We start from the raw sequence: 26115 nt of genomic DNA, 5'->3' as shown, positions 1-26115 counted from the left end.
GCTGCATGTCAATGAGGCTTTGCTCCATTTTGTATTGGTTTGGGCCAGCTTGCACTTGTTGGCAGCCACATCTGGTTCTCCATGCAGATGGCCCTTTGTCCATGAAGGTGGACATCAGCAAAATGCCTGTAACTTCATGGCACTCATGCTGGAGATCGACTCCTCCAATCTATCTCCAAGAGTATACATCGCCTCTGGAAATGCTGACAGAAACACATGCATTTCCCATTGCTGCTGCACAAGTTGCCTTCTCATGGCTAACCTCCAAGGCTTAACATCTAAATTCAACGGAGCAAAGCTCAGAGTATCCTGCACCCTCAGACATGGAATCTCCAATGCTTTCCTTGTTTTCAACACTTGCTCCTGTTCATATGTGGTCATCATGTGACAACCCTAGCTATCTCTACCACAAGACTTGAGATGTATGTAACTGCGCTGGTGGAGAGTATGCATGAGTCATGTGACAGAGCATCCTTAGAGTGCTTACCCTCCATTGAGGACTCTTTGGCCTCATCCCTCATCAGCTCCTCCATCACCCCTGAAGGATTTGTGCAATTTCAAAGGTGAGTTAGTGCTGACATGGGAAATTGTACCAACTCAAAATAAAGCACATTGTGGCAGTTCAGTTGGTTGTGACATCAAATCAATGATTGACTGTTAAGTAAGGAGTCGTAGTGTATTCTCTAATGCTGTCACCAGATCTCTGGGCCATGCCATCTCTGCATTGCTGATGCCTAGAGTGTGGGACACCCTGCCGATCACCAAGGTGACCTCCTCCAATGTGGTCATGGTGTGTCATGTCCACAGAAAAGATGTTTCCTCAAAGTGGTCCATGAGCTAAGAATTTGTGTGTGTGTGAATGTGTGTGTGTGTGTGTGTAGCCCCCTTTTAATTTATGAGCTGTTCAGTTTGAAAATAACCTTGAAGAAAAGCTTTAGTCTTAAACAAGATAAAGATTGGTTTATTACAAAACTACTGCTGGAAGTTATTTAGGTAAAAGTGATAAAGCTATTAACTTGCAGGCCCATTGCTTGAGTTTCTGCTTTCTTAAGTGAATGGGTTGAAACTTGAGGATTGGTTAAACAGCTGAGATGTCTTCTGCAGTCGACCAGTCAGTGTTTGCCTTTTGCAGGTTGACACAGCAGTTCAAGTAGGTTTTGAGAGAGAGAGAGATTTCTTGTTCCTCACCAGTTCTGTGGTTACAACACTTGAAGATTGCCTGGACTCTTTTGGCAGAACAGCAGTTGATTTCTTAATACCTTCCTCTTTGACTCTTGGTGGCAAAGAGAAAACCCCTCTAATGTCTCTTGGAGTTCTTTTTGGGGGTTCCTGGCTGTTTCTGCTGAGATCTGTGTGCTGTTATTGTCTCTCACACTGTCACTCAAGATGGCTTCTTACAGTCTCCTTTATATAGTTCAAAAAACACAAAAATGGCTGCCATGTTAATTTTCAAGGAGTCATTGGCATGAATCTGACATTTGTTGGGTGCACACGATCAGCAGGCCCAGAAGCAGACGTGAAATGCGCTTCTGCCTGCGATCGGCCCCCAAACGCAGTTTCACACATGAAACGCACGCTGAGAAAGGCTCAATTCTGCCGGGGGGTGTGGGAAGAGGGCAGGCACCGAGAGAGGGGAGGGTGTGGGCTTGCGCTCCCTGAAGGCTGATGGCTGCTGTGGAGCTGCCTCAGGAAGCTGCAGTCATTTAAAAATGAAATGAGCTCAACAAACTGCTGCAAAGCGTCACAATACTGTAAATGCAAGCAACTGGCAGCAGAGTGCATAGCAGATCATCCCTCAAACGAACTTCCTTTTATTTTATTTAACCCCAGGCATTTCATCCCACCCTGGATGTAGTTTGTAGCGAAAAGGTGAAGGCCACCTGACTGATTGGCCCATCCATCAACCGTAAAAATGAATGGGCCAGGTTAAATCGCTGACAAGTGGCTGTTTAATGGGCTTAATTGCTGCTTAATAGTTGGCAAGCGCGCTCTTGACTCTCGCGCGCACCCACTGACTGTAATGTTGGGTGTTGGGACACGCGCCCAACATTTTCTCACGCGATTCCAGGTCCGGTGTGCGCCCACATGAACAATGCATAAAATCTGGCCATTGTTTCACCATGGATAGAAGGTAGTTATGTTGTGGTCCTTTGAAGTCCCTTCCTGCCTCCTGTTCTCTCAGAAGCCAAGGGGTTTTAACACCATTTAGCGGATACGATGGACATCCCTGGAGGAGTCTTTTGAATTTTAATAACTCTTTGTAGCCAGCGCTAGAGATATGAGTCCGACAAGGTTTGAATAAAACAAAAACAGAATTACCTGGAAAAACTCAGCAGGTCTGGCAGCATCAGCGGAGAAGAAAAGAGTTGACATTTCGAGTCCTCATGACCCTTTAGAGAGTCATGAGGACTTGAAATGTCAACTCTTTTCTTCTCCGCCGATGCTGCCAGACCTGCTGACTTTTTCCAGGTAATTCTGTTTTTGTTTTGGATTTCCAGCATCTGCAGTTTTTTGTTTTTATCTCTTTGTTTAATTGACTGCCACTCCTCTTCAAGAAATGCCTACCTTGAAGAAGTTTTGTTCCTCTCTGCGACAAGATTTCCGTATCTCTCTTTTGCCTTGTTCACCTTCATTGCTTTCCATTTCCCTCCTGGTGTTTGACAAGGTGTTTACTAAAACCCGCTTTCACAGCCATATCTCCTTTCTAAGTGACTGTCTCCATCTCCCACTTACCCCACGTAGATTTCAACTGAAATTCCATCCCTCTTGTTTCAAACCCACCCAGGATTACAGGTATCTCCGGGACATAAAACATTTCTCAGACTGCTGTTCCCATCACATTCTGAAATCCACACTCAGTGCCATGCGCCGCCATATGAACACACTCAACCTCTCCCTCCAGCAGCACCTCCTTACCCTTTTTCAAAGCTGCGCGTGCCCCCAGTTTCATTTTATTCTTCGTCTCATCCGACACCTCAACAAGAAACTTTTTCTCTTTCTCTCAAGTGCTAAGGAATGCAAGCTCCAACAACTCATCGATACCAACACCCATCTAGGACCCTCCACCCCTGCCTGTCCCTCCATCCCCACCCCATCTTCCAATCTCAGCCCCAGCCTGTATTCACTATACCCCCTGACCTTCCCCTCTTCGACGCTGAGCAAAGGATTTAGTTTCATACCCTTACGCCCTCATCTCAATGAATTTCGGGCTCGGCACAATGCTGAACTCTTCTGCCGTCTTCGTCTCTGGGCTCCCTTCTTTGGGCAGGAGTCCTCTCCCTGTTCAACGGATCCTTTTACCCACCTCCAATATTCTCCCTCCACCTGGACCCTTCCCTCTGGATTCTTACCTTCTCTTGATCTTTTCATTGAGAACTGTTGGCGCGACATTAGTCGTCTCAATTTCTCTGCTCCTCTCACCCATTCTAATCTGTCTCTCTCTGAACTTACTGCACTCTTTTAAAAAAGTTCTGCTGAAGAGTCATGAGGACTCGAAACGTTAACTCTTTTCTTCTCCGCCGATGCTGCCAGACCTGCTGAGTTTTTCCAGGTAATTCTATTTTTGTTTTGGATTTCCAGCATCCGCAGTTTTTTGTTTTTATCATAAGGTTTGAATAAAGACAGAAAGGTGCTACATTGTCTGTCCATGTTTTCATTTTGAAAAAAGGCTTTTAAACTCAATGTAAAGGTTTCAAAACAGAAATGTATCTTTAAAACCGTTGTGCTTAAAACCTTTAATATTATAATTACACATTGGTGACAGTAGCTATAGCTGCAGGTCCACCCTTGGTTTTCTGCCTCTGCCTGGAGTTTTGCACCTTCTCCCACAATGAGAGAGATTAGTGTTATGAGTGTGAGGCGTGAAATGTGTATTGAGGATGAAAAGAGAACATTTGAGGAGGGCGATTGTGAGAGATGGATATGAGATAGGAATAGGATGAGGGTAAATGAGAGTGTTGGCTATTCAGATTGAGATTTGAGGATGTGCCTGCAAAAAAAGGAATGTGTGGAATGCAGGGTGTGGCAATCAAGGGGATGCTGATAGAAGGATAGAAACATAGAAACTAGGAGCAGGAGTAGGCCATTCGAGCCTGCTCCGCCATTTATTATGATCATGGCTGATCATCCAACTCAATAGCCTGCTCCAGCTTTCTCCCCATATCCTTTGATCCCTTTCACACCAAGAGCTATATCTAACTACTTCTTGAAAACATACATTGTTTTGGTCGCAACTACTTTCTGTGGTAGCGAATTCCACAGGCTCACCACTCTCTGGGTGAAGAAATTTCTCCTCATTTCAGTCTTAAATGGTCTACCCCATATCCTCAGACTGTGACCCATGGTTTTGGACTCCCCCACCATCGGGAACATCCTTCCTGCATCTACCCTGTCTAGTCCTGTTAGAATTTTATAGGTTTCCATGAGATCCCCCCTCATTCTTCTGAACAGCGAGTATAATGCTAAGCGACTCAATCTCTCCTCATATGTCAGTCCCGCCATCCCAGGAATCAGTCGGGTAAACCTTCACTGCACTCCCTCTATAGCAAGTACATCCTTCCTCAGATAAGGAGACCAAAACTGCACACAATATTCTAAGTGTGGTCTCACCAAGGCCTTGTACAATTGCAGCAAGACATCCCTGTTCCTGTACTTGAATCCTCTGGCTATGAAGGCCAACATACCATTTGCCTTCTTAACCGCCTGCTGCACCTGCATGCTTACCTTCAGCGACTGGAGTACAAGGACACCCAGGTCTCGTTGCACACTCCCCTCTCTCAATTTATAGCCATTCAGATAATAATTTGCCTTCCTGTTTTTGCTACCAAAATGGATAAAGTCACATTTATCCACATTATACTGCATCTGCCACCCATTTGCCCACTCACTCAACTTTTCCAAATCACACTGAAACATCTCTGCATCCTCCTCACAGCTCACCCTCCCACCCAGCTTTGTGTCATCTGCAAATTTGGAGATATTACATTTAGTTCCCTCATCTAAATCATTAATATATATTATAAATAGCTGTGATCCCAGCACCAATCCTCGCGGTACCACGCTCGTCACTGCCTGCCATTCGGAAAAAGATTCATTTATTCCTACTCCTTCTTTCCTGTCTGCCAACCAGTTTTCCATCCATCTCAATACACTACCCCCGATCCCATATGCTTTAATTTTACACTCTAATCTCTTATGTGGGACTTTGTTGAAAACCTTCTGAAAGTCCAAATAAACCACATCTACCAGCTCCCCCTCATCAACTCTACTAGTTACATTCTCGAAAAATTCTATTAGATTTGTCAAGCATGATTTCCCTTTCATAAATCCATGCTGACTCTGTCCGATTCTGCCACTGTTTTCCAAGTGCTCAGCTATTAAATCTTTTATAATGGACTCTAGAATTTTCCCCACTACTGACATCAGGCTGACTGGTCTATAATTCCCTGTTTTCTTTCTACCTTCCTTTTTAAATAGTGGGGTTACGTTAGCTACCCTCCAATCTGTAGGAATTGTTCCAGAGTCTATAGAATTTCAGAAGATGACCACCAATGCATCCAATATTTCTAGGGCTACTTCCTTAAGTACTCTGGGATGTAGATTATCAGGCCCTGGGGATTTATTGGCCTTCAAACCCATCAATATCTGCAACACAATTTCCCTACTAATACTGATTTCTTTCAGTTCCTCCCTCTCACTAAAGCCTGTGTTCCCCAACATTTCTGGTACATTATTTGTGTCCTCCTTTGTGAAGACAGAACCGAAGTATGTATTTAGTTGGTCAGTCATTTCTTTCTTCCCCATTATAAATTCCCCTGTTTCTGACTGTACATTTGTCTTCATCAATCTTTTTCTCTTCACATACCTATAGAAACTTTTACAGTCAGTTTTCATGTTCCCCACAGGCTTACTCTCATACTCTATTTTCCCCTTCTCAATCAATCCCTTGGTCCTCCTTTGCTGAATTCTAAAGTGCTCCCAATCCTCAGGTCTGTGGTTTCTTCTGGCCAATGTGTATGCCTCTTCCCTGGATCTAATACTATCTCTAATTTCCCTTGTAAGCCTTGGTTTGGCCACCTTTCCTATTTTAATTTTGAGCCAGACAGGAATAAACAATTGTTGCAGTTCACCCATGCGCTCTTTGAATGTTTGCCATTGTCTATCCACCGTCATCCCTTTAAGTAACGTTTCCAAATCCATCATAGCCAACTCACGCCTCATACCATGTAGTTTCCTTTATTAAGATTCAGGACCCTAGTCTCAGAGTCAACTACGTCACTCTCCAGCTTGATGAAGGACTCTATCATATTATGGTCGCTCATCCCCAAGGGGCCTCGCACAACTAGATTGCCAATTATTCCTTTCTCTTTACACAATACCCAGTTTAGGATGGTCTGTTCTCTAGTTGGTTCCTCAACATATTGGTCCAGAAAACCATCCCGTATACACTCCAGGAATTCCTCCTCTACGGTATTGTTACTAATTTGATTTGCCCAATCTATATGCAGGTTAATGTCACCCATAATTACAGATGTTCCTTTATTAAATGCGTCTCCAATTTCTTGTTTAATGCCATTCCCAATATTACCGTTACAGTTTGGGAGTCGATATACAACCCCACTAATGTTTTTTGCCCCTTAGTGCTTCTCAGCTCTACCCATACAGATTCCACATTGTCAGAGCTAATATCTTTCCTCACTATTGCGTTAATTTCCTCTTTAACCAGCAATGCAACTCCACTGCCTTTTCCTTTTTGTCTGTCCTTCCTAAATACTGAATACCCCTGGATGTTCAGTTCCCATCCCTGGTCACCCTGCAGCCATGTTTCCGTAATCCCGACCATATCATACCTGTTTGTACGAATGTTCCTCGCGTTAAGGCACAAAGCCTTAAGGCTTGTCTTTTTAACATTACTTGCCCCGTTCTCGCTATTTTTCACTGATGTCCTGTTTGATTCTTGCCCTTGATTTTTCTGCCTATCACTTTTCTTATTCCCCTTTCTGTCTTTTGTTCTTGCCCTTGATTCCCCTTCCTCTGACTCCTTGCATAGGTTCCCATTCCCCTGCCATTTTAATTTAAACCCTCCCCAACCACTCTAGCAAGTATTCCCCCTAGGAATTCAGTCACGGTCCTGCCCAGGTGTAACCCGTCCAGTTTGTACTGGTCCCACCTCGTCTAGAACCGGTCCCAATGTCCCAGGAATCTGAAACCCTCCCCCTTACACCATCTCTTCAGCCATGTATTCATCCAATATATCCTGCTATTTCTCCTCTGACTAGCATGTGGCACTGGTAGTAATCCTGAGATAACTACCTTTGAGGTCCTACTTTTCAACTTACTTCCTAACTCCCTATATTTTGTTTTTAGGACCTCATCCCTTTTTTAACCTATGTCGTTTGCACCAATGTGTACCACGACCACTGGCTGTTCACCCTCCCCCTTCAGAATGTCTTGTAGCCACTCTGAGACATCCTTGACCCTAGCACTAGGGAGGCAACATACCATCCTGGAGTCTCATTTGCAGCCACAGAAACGCCTATCTATTCCCTTTACAATTGAATCCCCTATAACTATTGCATTCCCACACTTTTTACTCCTCCCCTGCGCAGCAGAGCTAACCATGGTTCAACGAATTTGGCTATTGCTGCTTTCCCCTGAGAGGCCATTCCCCTCCAACAGTATCCAAAATGGTATATCTGTTTTGCAGGGGAATAGCCACAGGAGATTCCTGAGCTGCCTGCCTAGTCCTCTTGCTCTGCCTGGTGGTCACCCATTCCCTTCCTGCCTGTGGACTCTTGCAGTGTGACCACCTCTCTATACGTGCTATCCACGACACTGTCTGCCTCACGGATGCTCCACAGTGTCCTCAGCCACCGGTCCAGCTCCGAAACCTCAGCTTCCAGGGGCTGCAGCTGGAGACACTTCCTGCACACATGCTGGCCCTGGGCACTGGAAATGTTCCTGGTTTCCCACATAGAACAGGAGGAGCACACCATGGCTTTGGGCTCTCCTGCCATGACTTACCCCATTAAATTAAATTAAACCTTTTGGAAGATACTTAATACCAAATAATATCAATTACTCTAGGGCCCTTCTTTCGTGCTCCTCGTTGTTACAGAATATAGCCCTTACAAACGATGAACCACAAAAGAAGGCTTTAAAAACTGTAAGCGATAAAAGTAGTAAATACTTACCTGACCATACTCATTGTACTCAAAGGATCACCTCGTTCCCTCCTCACCTCGTTTCCTCAGTTACAAAACTCCAACTTAAGCACTCTACTGCAGCCCAGAGCAGCACTGCAGTGCAGTCAAAGTTAGCAGTGTAAGATCAGCTGTTTTTATACTCTTTGAATCTAGCCTCTGAAAATCTGTTTAAGACAGTTATCTAATTAACTAGTTGTAGCTGCATGCAGAGCCTATATAAACCCGGTTTTAAAGCTGGCCTAAAACTCACCTTCTTCCAAACCAAACAGCAACTTTCAGTTAATTACTAAATTAAAGAATGACTAGACTTAGATAGAAATTAACCCTTAAATTCCCTCAGTCACCAAACTCCAACTGAAGCACTCTACTGCAGCCCAGAGCAACACTCCAGTGTAGGATGCTAGGGGAGTCAGAGAGCAATAGATGCCACTTGAAAGGGATTTTTCTGACCTAACCTTTTCTGACACTGAATCCAAGTCCTGGGGTCACACTCCTGTTGCTGATACCTTTTGCTTTTGTGTGGCTGGTCTCTTCCATCCACAGGAAAGAACACTGCCCTTCTGGACCTGTTTCCAGTGTGACTTCCAGGGAAGAGCCAAAGAACCAGTGGGGTTGGGGGTGGGGGAGGGGCAGTCTTCCCACATTCTTCTTTCATGTTCTTGCCTTCAGTGTCCTTCATAAACAAAGTCTCCTGCAGCCATTGACCCCTGCCGGGGTACCTGTAGAGAGACTCCATTGATAGAGTGTGAGTCATCATCACTTCTGCAATGTATGATTGGTTGGAAAACCCAAGAGTCTGATACAAATGCCATGATGGCTGATACAACCAACAGGTTCATGACCTATCAGCCTCTCCTCTGTATGCTGGTCAGTTCAGTTAAGATTCCACCCATCTGTGATGAAAGATTTCATTAACTTCCCCACAACTGACGTTAACATGATACATCCACCTCTCTTGGCCCTCCACCATTCTCTAATTCTTCACATCATTTTTCCAACATCCCATCCTGGATGGTCAGAAATTTCCTCCAACTAAATACTAGGAAGATCAATGGCATTGTGGCAGGTGTTTACATTAATTCCTCTCCCTGGCAACTGTTGGAGGATGAACCAGATAATGTGCAACATTGGCATTTCATTGATTGAGATGAGCTTCCAACCACATAACTGCTTCATCACCAAGACTACCTATCTCCACCATCCTAACATCGTCCACCTCCAACCCTGCCTCAGCTCATCATCCATACTTTTGTTACCTCTAGACCTAACTATTCCAATGCATTCTTGGCTGGCCTCCCATTTTCCATCTTCCACAAGCTTGAGCCGATCCAAAACCCTGTTGCTCATCTTCCAATTCAAACCAAGCCCTGTTAACCTATTACTCCTGCATTCACTGATTAATATTGGCTCATAGTCCAGCAATGCCTCAATTTTAAAATTCTCATCCTTGTTTTCATACTGCTTCATGGCCTCATATCTGATTAACCTCCTATATCTCTACAACCCTTTACAATCTCTGAGCTCCTCCAATACTGGCTTCTTGCTTATCTCCAATTTTAAAATTGCTCCATCGTTGATGATTTTGGCTTTTGCTGCCTGGGTCTTAATTCTTTCTCGCTTCCTTTAAGACGTTCCTTAAAACTTATCTCTTTGATTATGTTTTGGTCACCTGGTATGATATCTCTTTACTTGGATTGTTGTCAAACTTTGTTTAATAATGCTCCTGTGAAGTACTTTTGGATATTTTATTGTTACAGATCTATGTAAGTATAAGTTATTATTGTTCATGGTAGGCTGTTAGCCATTCCATTTGGTAAGGAATGGGAACAGAACACCTTTGTGGGGGTAGGAGAATAGTACACAACACATACAAACACATGGATTAGGAGCAGGAGTAGGCCACTCAGCCCTTTGAAGCTGCTACGCCATTTAATAAGATCATGGCTGATTTGATTGTGGCCTCAACTTCACTTTTCTGTCTACCCCCAATAATCTTTGACTCCCTTATCAATTAAGAATCTATCTAACTCAGCCTTAAAAACATTCAATGGCCATGCCTCCAATGCTATCTGGAGAATAGAGTTCCAAAGACTCACAACCCTCTGAGAAAAAATTCTCATCTCCCATCTTAAATGGGAAACCCCTTATTTTTAAACCATGTCCCCTGGTTCTAGTCTCTCCTACAATGGAAACATCCTTTTAGCATTCACCTTATCAAGTCCCCTCAGGATCTTATGTTTCAATAAGATCCCTGTCTTTCTTCTAAACTCCAATGGATACGGGCCCAGCCTTTTCAACCTTTCCTCATAAGATAACCTGTAAACCCCATCCCAGGCCTCAGTTGTGTGAACCTTCTCTGAACTGGTCCTAATGTATTATATCCTTTCTTAAATAAGGAGACCAAAACTGTACACAGAACTCCATATGTGATCTCACCAACACCCTGGACAGCTGTAGCAAAACATCCCTTCTTATATATTCTATTTCCCTTGCAATAAATGACAACATTCCATGTGCCTTTCTAACACTTGCTGTATCTGCATACTAATTTTTTGTGATTCATGTACCAGAACACCCAGATCCTTCAGTATCCCAGACTACTGCAATCTCTCTCCATTTAAATAATATTCTTCCTGCCAAAGTGGACAAGTTCAAATATTCTTGCGTTATACGCCAGCATGGACAGACTCACTAGGGTGCAAAGAAGATTTACCAGGAAGCTACCTGGGCTGGAGGGTCTGAGATATGAGGAAATATTGGATAGGTTGGGGTTGTTTTCCTTGAAGCAACGAAGGTTGATAGGGGACCTGATAGAGGTGTATAAGATTATGAGGGGCATAGATAGGGTGGATAGGAAAGCAGTTTTTCCGTTAGTAGAGGAGTCAATAACCAGGGGGTATAGATTTAAGAGGTAGAAGGCTAAGAGGGGAGTTGAGGAGAAATTTTTTCACCCGGATGGTAGTGGGAGTCTGAAAGGATGGTTGAGTCAGCAACTCTCGTAACGTTTAAGGAGTATTTAGATATTTGCTTGCGTTGCCTAGCCTCCAGGGCTATGGGCCAAGGACTGGAAAATGTAGTCAATTCTTTGTTGACCGGTGCAGACAGGATGGGCCAAATGGCCTCCTTCTGTGCTGTAAATTTCTATGAGTCTATTAACAGATCTTAAACATTCACGCCCTCCACTAGCAGTGCAAAGTTAGCAGAATCTTTGACCCTTGGCCATTTCTGAGTCCCCACCCAACTCTGCCTGTCAGGGTGCCAGCCTGGGAGATCCTCCCAGAGGCACCCAATTAGGAGGCCACCTCTGGGTCCACTGTCCAATTAAGGGAGGCATGCAATTGCTGAACCTGCAGGTCCAGGCCTGCAACCTTGGAAGAACAGTAGTCCCAAAAGCAGAGGTTGGCATTATCACTGCCAGAGGAAGAACATAAGGGCACCTCCATCTATAGGTGACAATTTAATAAAATAAATGCTGGCCACAGCTGCAAGACCATCCCTGTGGAGAGGAAATACCTCCACAGGATGGCAATCAGCAGCAGCAGCTGTGGCCTGCTGGTGGTCACATCTCTAATGGAAGGATCCCAGTGGTACCCTCAATCAGCCTACAAACGAGCTTTTACTTTTGCAGATTAGCTGGGAAGGTAGCCTCTGCGTCTGATGGCTCACATACAGAAAGATCTCCAGTAAGCGAGAATGCACGGGTTAATCAACTTTCATGAAATTTCTCTGGGTCCTGCTTTCAAGCCCACCCTTGCTGAACCAGGTCCAGCCAATGGCAGCATTTTGTACCATCTTCAAGATGCACTGCATCAACATGCACGGCTCCTTCAATGGCATCTTCCAAACTGATGACCTGTACCAAATAAAAGAGCAGCAGGCACATAAGAGCACTCCACCTACAAATTTCCCTCCAAGTCAACACTATCCTGACTTGGAAATAGCTTTTCATTCCTTCACTGTCACTGGGACAAAATCCTGTAACTTCCTAACAGTACTGTGGGTGCAGTTGCATAAACTTTTTTGCATTCTATCATCAGATGTGGGCATCAGTGGCACAACTAGCATTTGTTGCCCATCCCTAACTACCCTTGAGGTGGTGGTGAGCTTCCTTCTTGAACCACTTTAGTCCATCTGGTGCAGGTATATCCAGGATGCTGTTAGTGAGTTCTGGGGTTTTGACAACAGTAAAAGAATGGCAGTATAGTTCCAAGTCAGGATTGCGATGACCCTTCTAGTTTGGGAGATGGCTGTATTTTCTTTTTGTGAGATGCCCCTTTAAGTACAAAATAAAACTAAGATAATTCTGGAAAGAGGGTGGGGGGGGGGGGGAGGTGGGGGAGAACTTCTTGAATATGACATCATTTCAGAGTTTAACTTAGCTAAGGTTGTTATGGAGATGAAAGTTAATTGCAGTGGTATCAGGTTTCAGCTTGATTTTGTGGCAACTGGTCCAGACAAACTTCATAACACAAAATTTGTGTGATGGGAAGCAAGCAACGCTCTCTACAAATAGATGAGTTTTCTGTTTGGCAGTAAATACAACTCCAGGCTCTCTTGGTGAAGCAACATGAGGGAAAACTTAAAGGGAATGAATCCTAAAAGTGGTATGAATAGCTCAAGCATGTTAAGGGGCTGAGAGTTTGTATCAGATGACAAAACCGTGAACTGGGTGTGTTGGTTAGTTGAAATGGATGTGAGAAAGCTACGCCATCAAGACTGTTGTGACCTGAGTGAGAGGGGGTTCACGGACATACACCTGGTCAGTATTGATTATATCCAGGGGCCTCAGGTAGAATATTGTTGCCATGAAAGCACTCAAGGATCAAATCCATTGAGTAGGAAGTGAGAAATCCTACATACTGGAGGCAGAGTTGTAAAGAATGAGAGATTGTACGTGGTACTACATTTGTGCAAATAAAAACATAATAGGAGTAGGAGGCCATTCAGCCCCTCAAGCCTGCCCCACCATTCAATAAGATCATTGCTGAGCTGCCCCAGGCCTCAACTCCTCTTTGTCAGGTCCTCATAACCTTCAACTCCCTGATATTTCAAAAATCTATCTACCTCCTCAGTGATCTAGCCACCACAACTCTCTGGGGTAGAGAATTCCATTCACTATCCTCTGAGAAAAGAAATTCCTTCGCATCTCAATTTTAAATGAGTGCCCCCTTATTCTGTAACTATGTCCCCTAGTTCGAGATTCCCCCACTAGTGGAAACATCTTCTCAACATCTACCCTGTCAAACCCCCTCAGGATCTTGTATGTTTCAATAAGATCACCCCTCATTCTTCTAAACTCTAATGAATAAAGGCCTAACCTGCTTAGCCATTCGTGATAAGTCAACTCCCTTCATCCCAGCAGTCAGCCGAGTGAATCTCTTTTGAACTGCCTCCAATGCCAGTATACCCTTTCTTAAATATGGGGAACAAAACTCAAATATGGGGACCAGGTGAGGAGTTTTGGTCCCTGTATTTAAGAAAGGATATAGTGGCATTGGAGGCAGTTCACATGATGCAAGTGCTTGTAACTACATAAGGCTTGTTGTTATCAACTATCTAAAATGAAGTTTACCTTTTTATTTGAAGTATTAGTTGTTTGCTAACTAATGTTTGAAGCATATTTATTTTACTTTAATTGTTACAGTAAAAGTTTAAAAAGTGAAATCTTATCAATTTTTTTTTTCTGTTGCTGTTGTGGGTATTCCTTTATTTTAAAAGGTTATTGGTCTCTACAGGGATCATAACCTGTTGATGGGTGGCTTGGAGGAGAACTTACAGGCGGTGGTGTTCCCAGGCATCTGCTGCCCTTATCCTTTGAGGTGATGCAGGTTGCAGGTTTGGAAGGTGCTGTTAAAGGAGCCTCGGTGAGTTGTTGCAGTGCATTCTTGTAGATGGTACACACAGCTGCCACTGTGCATGGTGGTGGAGGTAGTGAATGTTTAAGGTGGTGGATGGGGTGCTGATCTAGCTGGCTGCTTTGTCCTGCGTGGACAATCAAAAGATATTTTCAGGAATCACAAATTTGTAAGAATTGACAGCTAAAAAAAAAATTATTTATTGGAATGTTACAAGTAAAAACAAGTAATTTCAAAAATTGCAAAATAAGCCATATTTTATGATCAAATGAATTTTTCCCATTAAAATTGTTAATCAAGTGCTTAATCATAAACTAAGAAGTTTCTAAACATCAATGTAAAAGACAAGACTGCCAGGTTTTATTAACAAAAAAGTTTGTGCATCACTTGGACAAAGTTATGTTCACATTAGTGAGGTTGATCATAGGACTTCACGATGTCTATTTCCGTTTCACTGCAGGAGACTTTAGGCAATTAGTAATAAAACTGCATGAAACAGAAGACAGTGTTGTAAAATCACATGATCACACAGACCTTTTTAGAACTGGCAAACGTAAAGATCATAGTCACTCCAGTCCAGCATTTACAATGTCCCAAAATTTAAATCAAAATGAAGCTTAAATAGTATTGGCTTTTCTGACTTCATTTTAGAACCTATGCTCTGGAAATCTTGTGCTTTTCTTTTGTTGAACTCAAAGTTGAAAAAAAAAGTTGTACAGCAAAAACCCCTAGTGTAGAAAAAACAGATAAAATCATTGTTTCAGCAGTGAGCAAATTGGTGTGAATAGTGTTGGCAGAGAGAAGTAAAAAAAACACAGCAGCACAATTGTGCTAGTTTCATATCTCATTAATGGTATATGGCTGCTTCAAACTGTAAGCTTTCAAAGGAACTCATATATAGCCAATGTTAATGTCACCGCGGGGTGAGAACTTTGCTAGATACCTTTGACAACAAAACTAAATGGCTGCTGACAGAAGCACTTTTGCCAGGTCCACCATCTTGAATTGCTTGCCACTGCTGAACTCTCTTTCTCCCTGTCCATTCAAGCCAGAAATGCACTGCTGCTCCTGTTGGCAAATACAGACTTTCCCTTGATATTGGGAAACATCTGGCCCAAATGGCAAAGTTATAAAAGTAACCTTGCACTCGCTATGCATGACAAGATCTGTGCATGCCCAGTTAAAGTCATATTCACAAAATGGCTCAGTGATATAAATGAGATATTAATCTTCAATCCCTGCTGCAGAATACAAAGCTCTGAAGTCTACTGATAGAGGTACAAAAGATCAACACAGTGACTGTATGTCACCACACAAGTATCTTCTACTACCTCAAGATAGAATTCAGGAGGCTTCTGTCAGCATCAGATGATCTAAACAATTTACTTTGCCAGACCAATGACGAGTTTTCATACAGATACAATTCTGTTTTATTGAAAGGCGAGAACATTTAAATTTAATCCATGATGGATTAACCTGTATATGAAACTAGCAATATAAGTAGGGTGCCAAATAAAGATGAATTAAAATGTTACTCCAGCCCACTAAAATGAACATCACTTTTAAAATATTTTTTTCATATTCACAATGACAATTCAATTAAAATTCTGTACTCCAACAAAACTGATGTTTCAATCTTATCTAACATCTCAGATACATTCTTATGTGAAGACATAAAATCATTAAAGTTGTCTTAGCTGTTTGTTTACATATAATTTAAAAGTTGCATTGGCATATACCTGTACACAGGAAATTTTAGATATTCAAACACAACTACTGTACAAAAACAAATCCTGGATAGAAAAAAAGTGAAATGAATTTCCTTTTTCAGATATCTAAAACATTTACTTAGCTTAAGATAATTCTATAGAAAACCCACCCCATTTAGAATTCACAAGATCATGCTTTCAATAATAGGGTAGTAGAATTACTTTCCAATTTTAGGATTTATCCAGCCAATCACATGAATGATTGCCTGTTAAAAAACATGGCTTAATGACTAAAATTGTGGCATTACCATTCCTCTATCCTTCACACACAGACTCTTCCTGACACACAGTCCTGTCCTATTCAGTCAAGGGGGCATTTTTCATATGTCTGGACAGTGAAGTCAATAGGCTGTGCAACCTTGAGAAGGCAACACCTTCACTTTTTTGGTTTTTACTTTGATGTCCATTATCCCAGCAAAATATTAAATGCATAACAGTTTATGACATGACACTTTCTTAAAAAGCAGGGAAAAATACATTCATTTGACAGTGAAGACTTCAAATCAAATTTCTTTGGATTTAAAATATTTTACTTTATATAAAATCCAGTTCTTAAACAATCCAAGTTTCATTTTAATGTCCTCTCTCTTCAGTAAAACTGAAATAATCTTAGCAGCTTGACAAAGTTTGTGTTCATGCAGTTGTGTCAACAATACAAGTATAAACTCCTGCTATTTGAAACATCATGCAGAAACTGGCAAAGTATTGGATCCTTTCAATAGAAGTGAATTTCAGTGTCCCTACCAACATAGCTCCCAAACTGCCCAGTTTCTTTCTTCCTCTCATAAAAGTGTTTCATGGTGAGGTACAGTTCTACCTATAATGGCACTTGTCTAGTGGCCATGGCTTTCCAAGTTTGAGCCTATAGACCATACTTAACCAAGATGCTGTCTTCATAGGTATGCGCTGTTTACACATTTTGCAAGTGTGTTTGTAATAAGAAATATGATTCTCTTTAAATAACAAAAAGCCTTTATGATGCGACAGCCAAAGAGAGTGGTAATAGAGATAGTTAAAAAACAAAGGTTGTGTCCAAATGAGGCGTGAATTACTTCATGAAAACCATCTGAATGCAACATTAAGGAGCTAAAGAAAGAAACAAGACAAGATCAACAGAATAAAAAAGAAAAAACACAAAACAAGATGGAGGCAGTGGTTATGATGTAAAGTTGTTGAACTTAATGCTGAGTCTAAGGCTGTAGAATGCAGAGTCGAAAAATAAGCTACTGTTCCTCAAGCTTGCGTTGAGCTTCACTGGAACAGGCCATGGACAGAAAGGTCAGCATGGGGGCAAGGTAAAGAATTAAAATGAGAAGCAACCACAAGCTTGGGGTCATGATTGTGGACTGAACGGAGGTGCTCCGCAAAGAGGTCACCCAGTTTGCATTTGATCTCCCCAATGTATAGACCACGTCATGAACAGTGAATACAGTATTGAAAGAAGTACAAGTAAATCACAGTGTTTGGTGCTTGGACAGTGAGAAGGGAAGTGAAAGAGCAGATGTTGCATCTCCTACGCTTGAATGGAAAGGTGCTATAAGAAAGGGAGGGAATGTTAGACTGAGGTGTGGCCTGGGATGTTGCGGAGAACAGTCCCCATGGAATGCTGAATGGGGACGACAGGGGAAGATGTGATTGGTGATTGCATCATGCTGCAGCTAACGGAAAAGGCAGAGAATGATCGATTGAATATGGAGGCTGGTGAAGTGGAAGGTGAGGACAAGGTGAACCCTATTATGGTTTTGGGAGAGGGGAAGGGGTTAGAACAGAGGTGTGTGAAATAGATTTGGATATGTTGGTGGGGCTGCAGGGGGCCTGTCAACCAGACTGGGAGGGAATCCTCGATTGAGAAAAAAGGAAGACATGTCAGAAGCGCAGTTGTGGAAGGTTGCATCATTGGAACAGGTGTGACAGAAATGGAGAAACTGGGAAAAAGGAGTGGAATCCTTACAGGAAGCTGGGTGTGAGGAAGGGTAGTCAAGGTTATTGTGGATGTGTAGTGAACATTAATAGATAGCCCATCTCCCGAAATAGAGACAGAGAAGTTGAGGAAGGTGAAGGAAAGAGTCAGAGATGGACCAGGTGAAGATGAGGGAAGGGTGGAAATTGGAAACAAAGTCAATAAAATTTTCCAGTTCATGGCAAGAGCAGGAGGCACCTTTTTAATTATCGATGTACTGGAAAGAGACGAGGGGGCTTGAGTAGGCCTGGAATAATGAATGCTGCACAAAAGGGCAGGCCAGGATTGATTGATCCTGGAAGAAACGCACAGCAATGTTGAGTCGGGAGAATCGCTGCAGACTAATGATTGCTTTGACATTTACAATGGTGTGAGGTAATAGCCTTGGAACTACCTTAAAAGGGAGCCCCAAAATATCTCTTTAAAAGTAATTACAAGTAGCACTACCTTTTAGATCCATTTTTGTACCTTTGGTTGGGGGGGGTGGGGTGCAAAGAAGCCTGAAGAGTCAAGAAGGGTCAAAATAGTAAGTTTGAGGACTCTGGGTCTATACTCGGAGTTTAGAAGTATGAGGGGGATCTGATTGAAACTTACAGAATACTGAAAGGCCTAGAGTGGACATGGGGAAGATGTTTCCATTAGTAGGAGAGACTAGGATCGGAGGGCACAGCCTCAGAGTAAAGGGAAGACCTTTTAGAACAGAGATGAGGAGAAACTTCTTTAGCCAGAGAATGGTGAATCTATGGAATTCATTGCCACAGAAGGCTGTGGAGGCCAGTTGATTGAGTGTATTTAAGACCGAGATAGATAGGTTCTTGATTGGTAAGGGGATCAAGGTTATGGGGAGAAGGTGGGAGAATGGGGTTGAGAAACTTATCAGTCATGATTGAATGGTGGAGCAGACTCGATGGGCCGAATGACCTAATTTCTGCTCCTATGTCTTATGGTCTAAATTCTGAAAGTCATCACTGAGCATTGCCGGCATTAAGGATACTGAATTATCAGTAGAAACAGTTAGGGGCTCAGGATGCTGCAGTAACTTTGTCATTGACTTATTTGGATTCCTTTACCAGGTTAGCAAATCTCAAATTGTGTCAACACTCCATTTAAACCTAAAATCAAATATTCAGGAACATTCAAGAACAAAATGGATGCTAAACTAAAATCTATTCTTTTTGAAGGATATGCCTAGTGAAATTTTATACCATCCTGTAAAAAGTCTCTGAAAGGGCATGATACACAGTAAAGTTTTATTTCAGTGAGGAGGCAAGGACATCCTCAGCACTTCAAAAACACATTCCAGACAGCAGGATTTGGCACTTGTATTGTTAAATGAACCAATCAAAATGTATTTCCATTATAAACTACTCAACCACATATAGTGTAAATAGGTAAACAAAGACAATTACTTTTGTGCTGTAGGAAAAGTTTTAAAGTAGTTTTCACCATTAACATAATTACAATAATCAGAAAAATATTAAAGCAATTCAGGTATAATTTTGCAAAAAGTAACAGGTTGATAAAGAAAGAATCCTGAAATAGTCAAAGATTTAAAACAGTATATACAGAAATCACCACAGATTTGTTTTAAAATGATAGTTTCGAAAGTCCAGGAGGAAACATGGAAAAACCTCTAATGTACAATTAAGTGGTATTGTTATAACAATTAACATTTAAACTTCAGTAGGAAAATGTTTTAAAATGCATACATAATAATTAACATCCGGGGTATTGTTTTAAAAATCATCCAGCGTGGGTTTGGATTCATGAGCTTAAATCCAATTTCTGTTCATTTACACCTGAGTAATTCATTTCAAATCATCTTATTTTATATAAAATATATATAAACACATTTTGATTTTCAACCACTGTCAATGAACATTCATAGTAAACAGAATACACAGATCAATGTACACTCATGTCACCGATAAAGGCAATGGATGAAGAAAAAAATTCACATTCTATTTAGTCCACATTCTGACATCAGAACATGAAAATAATACAGCAGTATTTTATATGCTGCACAAACACTAAAACACCACAGAAATAAATACAGGCTTTAAATAGCTCAACTGGCTCCTTGGTAAAAGAATTACCAGCATCACTGAATAAGTGATTGATGGATGTGTAATGTTTTGAATCACCTGCATGCAGATTTTTTCACATAGCCAAACACTCAATGTTGTTCAGATGTTCCACTTTTAAATGCATTCATTTTCCCAGGACAGTGACAGTGGGTTTCGTAACACTCACTCAATAATCTCCTAAAAGGGATATCAGAAACTCTGAGAATAGGTTTAGAAAAAATAGAAAGCATTGTAGGCAATGTCTTTGAAGCTGAGATTTTCAGAACAGGAAATGCAGTGAAAAACAACATATGGATGAATCACTTTTTTGTATTGTGTTGGTGCTGCTAGCTCCTGAAGTGGGAGTCTTGCAATACCAGAAATAAACCTGCTGTATTCACCAACAATGATGGTTGTTTTTTTCATGTTTATTTTCTTACATATATAGAAAGCTGATTTTGTTTTTGGAAAACGGCCTTAAAATTTCCCAGTCACGTGGAATTTCAGTTTTGGAAGTAGGTTAAATTATTTAGACTATAACTTAATTATCTGGGTTTTTTTCCACCACCATTCCTTGGACTATCATGGTCCTTCTTTTCTCCCAGTACAATATCAAAACTGGACACTATTCCACTTGTGGTATTTAGCACTGAAATACCTCCACTGATTATTCCAGCACACCCTGACAAACAATGACCACTTATTTGCAAAATTCACCATGCTAGTCTTGATAAAACTTCCTGCTGCAATTTAAACAGAAGCATTACTACAAAGTTAATACTTTCTTAAACTTTGAACTATTAAAAATTGATGGATTAAATATAAAGGGAAGGGAGATAGAAACAGGAGGTAAAAAGGTAAAATGTAAATTTAAAAAAAAGAAACAGCAAATGTCATTTAACTAGAATTAATCAGTGCTAAATCTACTGATCTTTATTCTAGTAGATTTCTAGTCTATCAGAACAGCAACTCTGTTAACTATCATTTCTTCACTTTTAAACACAGGCACTGGTTTAAACATATCGTCACTAGAAATACTGACAATTGGAACCAAAAAAAAATCCACGGGCAAAACTTTCCCCCCGTTGGGGGGGATGTGCGGGATCAGGAGGGCAGGTTCCTGATTGGTGCCCCCGAAAGGGGGCATGCTGCCATTTTATGTGGGCGGGCCAATTAAGGCCCACCCAGCATGACGTCTGCTCAGACGCGCTGTGCGCTCCCTAAACGGGTGGGGCGGGGGAGATTCCCTGAGCCGGGACTGCGTAAGAGGGCACAGATCTCCCTGAGGCAAAGTGCTGCCTCAGGGAGATTGCTGGAAGTTTAAGATTTTTTTTTTTAAGAAGTGTTGAAAAAAAAATTCCTGACATGCTCCCTCACGTGACACTGTCACATGAACTGGGACATGTCAATTTCTTTTATTTTAGCATTTTGAAAACATTTAAAATTCCTCATGAAATCTCATCCTGCCCGTGGATGAGGTTTCACGTTTTTCAGACACCCGCCTGGGCTCCCGGCCTGCCCACCAACCTTACGGTTGGACGGGCAGGTCCATTGATGACCTCAATTACTTTATTAATGGCCTTAAGTGGCCATTGGCAGGTCGGCGGGCGCACAGCCAACTCGGCTCCACATGTGTTAACCTGAAAATGTAAATGACGCGGGGTGACATCGGAATGCCTGCCCAAAATCACCGTGTCATTTTGTGTTGGCAAACGGGCCCTGTCCCCCGCTCGCCGACTGGAAGATGCAGCCCCTAATGTTTCTTGTATCTATCCTCCAAAAGTTGAAAATTAGTGTGCCGCAATTTTGCAGGTCAATTTAAATGCCAACCTGAGTCAGAAGGTTGGGACTTGAGCCCGGCAATTCAGTGCAATACTAAGGGCATGCTGCACTATCAGCAGTGCAATGTTTTCAATGAGATGTTAAACCAAGCACCTAACCACTTGTTTAGTTGGATGTAAAATATCCTTTTAGCACTATTCAAAAAGGACAGAGGAGTTCCTGCATCCAGCGCAATTTTTATCCTTCACTTCCTATCATCAACACTTCCAAAACAGATTGTTAGGGCACTTATCTCATTGTGGGACCTTGCTGTGTATATATTAGCTGTGGTGTTTGTTTACATAACCACTTTTACTTCCAAAGTAATTCATTGCACCGTGCTTTGGGATACCCTTACGTTGTAAAAAAACACTATATATTTTAAATTATTTCTTTCAGTCCTGAGTTCTGAAACATTCTGGGATCTATGGTATCCTTCAAGACATGTTTCAAGTTACAAAAGCTGGTCATGGAAGGCAATAAATTCACAAATGCCTTAAAAATCTGTTTTTTCACACTTCTTGGTGATATAGGCACATTAATGGTGCATAGGTTAAGGTTTAAATATATTCCACCAAAATATAATAGGTGTTAATCCAGCCATGAAAAAATGTGCTAAAGAAAAATTGGTGTATTCCAATCAAAAATCTTTTAAGTTCTCCTGGGATTTGTGTACAACAGAAGTAGGCACTATCTGACAAGAAACACAAATTGTTGCTCAAAAGTAACAATTAGTAGGCAATTTGAAAAGTCCTGGAAACCCAGAGTAAAATGAAGTGGCCTTGATTTTGGCCACATTACACTGATTGTTGTGACCCAGAGAGTACAGACAAAAGAAGTTGATTTGAATAGGGGTAATGGCAGTTTGACTTATGTAGGTTTATCGCACAAAGATAACAGAAAATATAATTACTACCTTGTCCCTTTTTAGTATTCTGCTTAAAAAATTGCAGATCAAGTTTAAAAAACAAAACATTCCTTTGTAGAGATGTAGGTGAAATATACTATGGGGCTGAATTTTCCCTCCATTGGGGGGGCGCTGTGTGGGGACGGACGGGAGCGAGCGCAAACCTGATCAGCGCCCCCAATCGGGGGTGCGGCGCCATTTTACATGGGCGGGCCAATTAAGGCCCACCCAGCATGACGCTTGCCCGGAAGCGCTGAGTGCTCCCTGTGCTGAGGGGCGGGGGGGTGGATTCCGAGTCCTGGCCTCAGAGAGATTTGTTTAAGGTTCAAACATCTAAATAAAGAATTGAAAATATTTTAAGACATGTCTCCTCATGTGACAGTGTCAAAGAACATTAATTTAACCATTTATTTAATTTATAAACACTTCATGAAACCTCACCTGTGGATGAGGTTCCATGAAAAATGCGAAGGCCATCTGGACTCTTTGCCTGCTCGCCAACCTTAAGATTGGATGTGCAGCTCATTTAATTGATTTAGTTAACTTTAAAGGGGCCTTAATAGGCCTTTGACTTGGCTGCGCACCCGCCGAACTGAAAATCTAAATGACATGCGGTGATATCGGGACGCCTGCCTGACTTCACCGTGCATCATTTTATGTGTTGGCAAGCAGGCCCCGCCGCTCTTGCTGAGCGGAAAATTCTCCCCATGGTTATTTTGGCTAATGGGAGTTTGGCCAGATCAAAAGATCAAAGAATTTTACAATCTAGTGTTTTGGGTTGAGAGCTAAGTATATCCATTTGGAGTGAGGAAGGATCTGTTAAAACACAGATGATTTTCAAACTGACAGCTTAAGGACCAAAGAGTATCTTTGTGTGCTTTGGAGGGTTCAGTAGACATGAATCAAGGCTGTCAAGTTTGGTGGTGAGATTTTTTTAAAAATTCATTTATTCACAGGATGTGGGCATCGCTGGTTAGGCCAGCATTTATTGCTCATCCCTAATTGACCTTGAGAAGCTGATGGTGAGCCACGTTCTTGAACTGTTAACAGTCCATGTGGTGTAGGTTCATCCACGGTGCTGTTAAGAATGGAGTTCCAGGGTTTTGACTGAGTGACAGTGATGTAATTCCAAGTCAGGATGGTGTGCGGCTTAAAGGGGAATTGTACAAGTGGAAAATTGAAGGATGAGCTGTGCTGAAATAGTGCATGGTATTTCCAGTTATGGTGTAATCACATTGAATAATAAAAGTATTTTATTTGGCTCAGACAATTTTTTTTAAATAGTACCTGGTCACTCTAAATTAGAAATGCTGATGAAAGTGATCACCTCACATGACTGTTTTATTAGCTTTAACAACCACTACCTGGACTGTTAGGTAGATTAATTTTTAAATTCAAGTATTCTAATAACTTTCATTCTGGTGCCCATGTGTTGGCTAAACCCGCATTTCCTATATCCCTAGAACAACACCTAATTCTTTAGTCTGAATGCTTATATACCTCTGAATTCTGCTCAGGCATCTACAACTTGTATTTACATTATGCAAAAAAAAAATGCCAAGGTGCTTCACAATAATCAAACAAAAATGGATGCTAAATCAGAGGAGGAGATTCGGAGAAAGGTCCTTTTGGTTAAACAGGTGAATTTTAAGGAAGATATAGAGTGCTTTAGGGAAGGAATGATGGGGTGTGGGGCCTAGAACGCTGAAGGCACAGCCGCGAATGACAAGGTGAGCAGGGGCACAGAGATCAGATCTAGTTCACTGTTCTGATTATCTCAGTTATTTAATTTAACAGATTTTATAAATTAATTAGAATAATTGGCACACATATTATACAGAAGAATTTACTCATCTTTCTTGTTCTTCATCTTTTCCTGAACGGTTTTAGATATATCCTAATTACAAGCAGAGTTTCAGTATGTTCCTAAATCAAATGTTTAAAAAAAAACTGAAATTTTCATTATTCTCTTCTATTCATATTTAAGTATAAGCAGGACACCCATGGTAAATGAACTGATATATTTGGAACACTGATAGAATTAATTTACGTGCCAATCTTCCCTTTTCCTGCACAAGCTTAAAACAAATACCGTAACTTCGCAAACTAACCAGAATGTTTCTAGGCTTTTAATTCCAATAGTCATAGTTATTGCAAACCTCAATATTCAGTAAATTTTGCAAATAAGTAGGCGGCAGACATCTTTTAGTTTTCACAAATTTGAAGTTATAAGGTTCACTGTGTACACTGGACGTGCAGAAACAGTGCAAAATGCTTCAAAATCAGTTTGGAGCTGATGCAAGTTACACAGATTATAACTCATTAAAACAGGTCAAGAAGGAGTGAACAGCTTGGTCATCACATGAAATTGCCATGAGCATTCCCAATGTATACAGACAGCTGGATTTGAATTAGGACACAAAAATGTCCCAAATCAATGAGAACTAAACAGCATACTATTGTGATGGGACTCCTCGTTTTACTACTGTACTGCTAATAGGCAATATAACTGTGGGCAGGTGACAACAAGCTAGTTAAAAACAGAACATCACAGAGAAAGAAAGTTACAGGTTAACAACTTTATGTTCTGATATCAGATTGGGATTAGGTTTTAGAAATTTACTTCATTTGTACTTATATTTGTAGCACATCAGTTTTGTTTTCTTTACAGCTTAACACACCCCCAGAGAATATAAAATGAATCTATTTCACCCCCATCCTTTCCCTCTATACAGGTCTTGCTAAGTCACCTATCTCTTGTAGAAAATTTGTTCGCAGTACTGTCATTGCCATTCTCCAGCTAACTTCTAAAGGCATATGGCAGGCTGACCCAGGACAACGTATCCTCAAATTCCAAAGGAAGGCAATGAACTTTTGCTCAGTATCTTTCCGCTGCAACACAATGAGATTGGAGAGGGGCAGCGGAACCCTATGTTTCTCCACTCTATGACACCGCATAATGGCAACTCAAAACGCTATGCCATATTCAGTACTAAAACTGTCAGGTAACATCAATACTGGTGCAAAAGACTTTTTCAACAAAATTATTTTAATATATAACAGCAAACATTATTCAGTATTTATATGGATGTAGATACTAGAGAAAGAAAATAAAATGTTTTAAAAAAGTGTTCACTAAAATGTGTTCTCAAAAGTGTACAGTCATTCATCTTTTTGTCTCCAGTGAACACGTTCTAAAAGGGCCCGAAGTATATTTCCTGGTAGTTTTTGGTGTTTGTTTATTAAGCCCTGCACAGCTTGCTTTGCCTAGAAAGATGAAAAGATAGCATTATGTGAGTGTGTTACAAATCACCTTAGCCTCACATCGTAATACCGATGTGCTATAGGCGTATTACAGTTTGCAGTCAACCTCCATCTATACATATTTGGGGAGATCAAAAATTCTTCAATCCTTCCTCCATCTACTTAAAAATTGACTCTATGCTTGATTTATGGGCAGGGTTTTGCCCTTGGCCGGGTGTGGTTGGCAGGGGTGGTTGGGAAGCTCGGCACCACAATTTCACGCTGGTGGG

At 41.5% G+C, this 26115-nt stretch overlaps 1 protein-coding gene and 1 long non-coding RNA gene across 12 annotated transcripts in view; both read right to left on the bottom strand.

The window, feature by feature from the left end:
* Nucleotides 1-933: 933 nt before the first annotated feature.
* On the bottom strand, nt 934-14030 carry LOC121279325. Its single transcript, XR_005943361.1, has 2 exons — nt 13981-14030; nt 934-1404 (listed from the first exon to the last, which is right to left on the bottom strand). It is a non-coding gene; the product is annotated as an uncharacterized LOC121279325 (long non-coding RNA).
* A 95-nt stretch (nt 14031-14125) lies between these two features.
* The window catches only part of tmem68 (transmembrane protein 68), a 53281-nt gene continuing 41291 nt past the window's right edge, over nt 14126-26115 (bottom strand). For 6 of the 11 annotated variants that reach the window (XM_041189948.1, XM_041189941.1, XM_041189940.1 and 3 more), the window contains one exon: nt 25614-25849. Coding sequence is in view for 7 of the 11 variants with exons in the window: in XM_041189941.1 (XP_041045875.1) it covers nt 25745-25849 (105 nt within the window). In the remaining 4 variants the exon portion in view is untranslated. Of the gene's footprint in view, nt 14187-19024; nt 20053-25613; nt 25850-26115 lie in introns of those variants that run through there. The other 5 variants (XM_041189950.1, XM_041189945.1, XM_041189949.1 and 2 more) reach the window with 3 other exon arrangements.

Source organism: Carcharodon carcharias, chromosome 6, assembly GCF_017639515.1.
Source record: "Carcharodon carcharias isolate sCarCar2 chromosome 6, sCarCar2.pri, whole genome shotgun sequence".
NCBI lineage: Eukaryota > Metazoa > Chordata > Chondrichthyes > Lamniformes > Lamnidae > Carcharodon > Carcharodon carcharias.
This window is presented reverse-complemented; position numbering and strand designations above follow the sequence as displayed.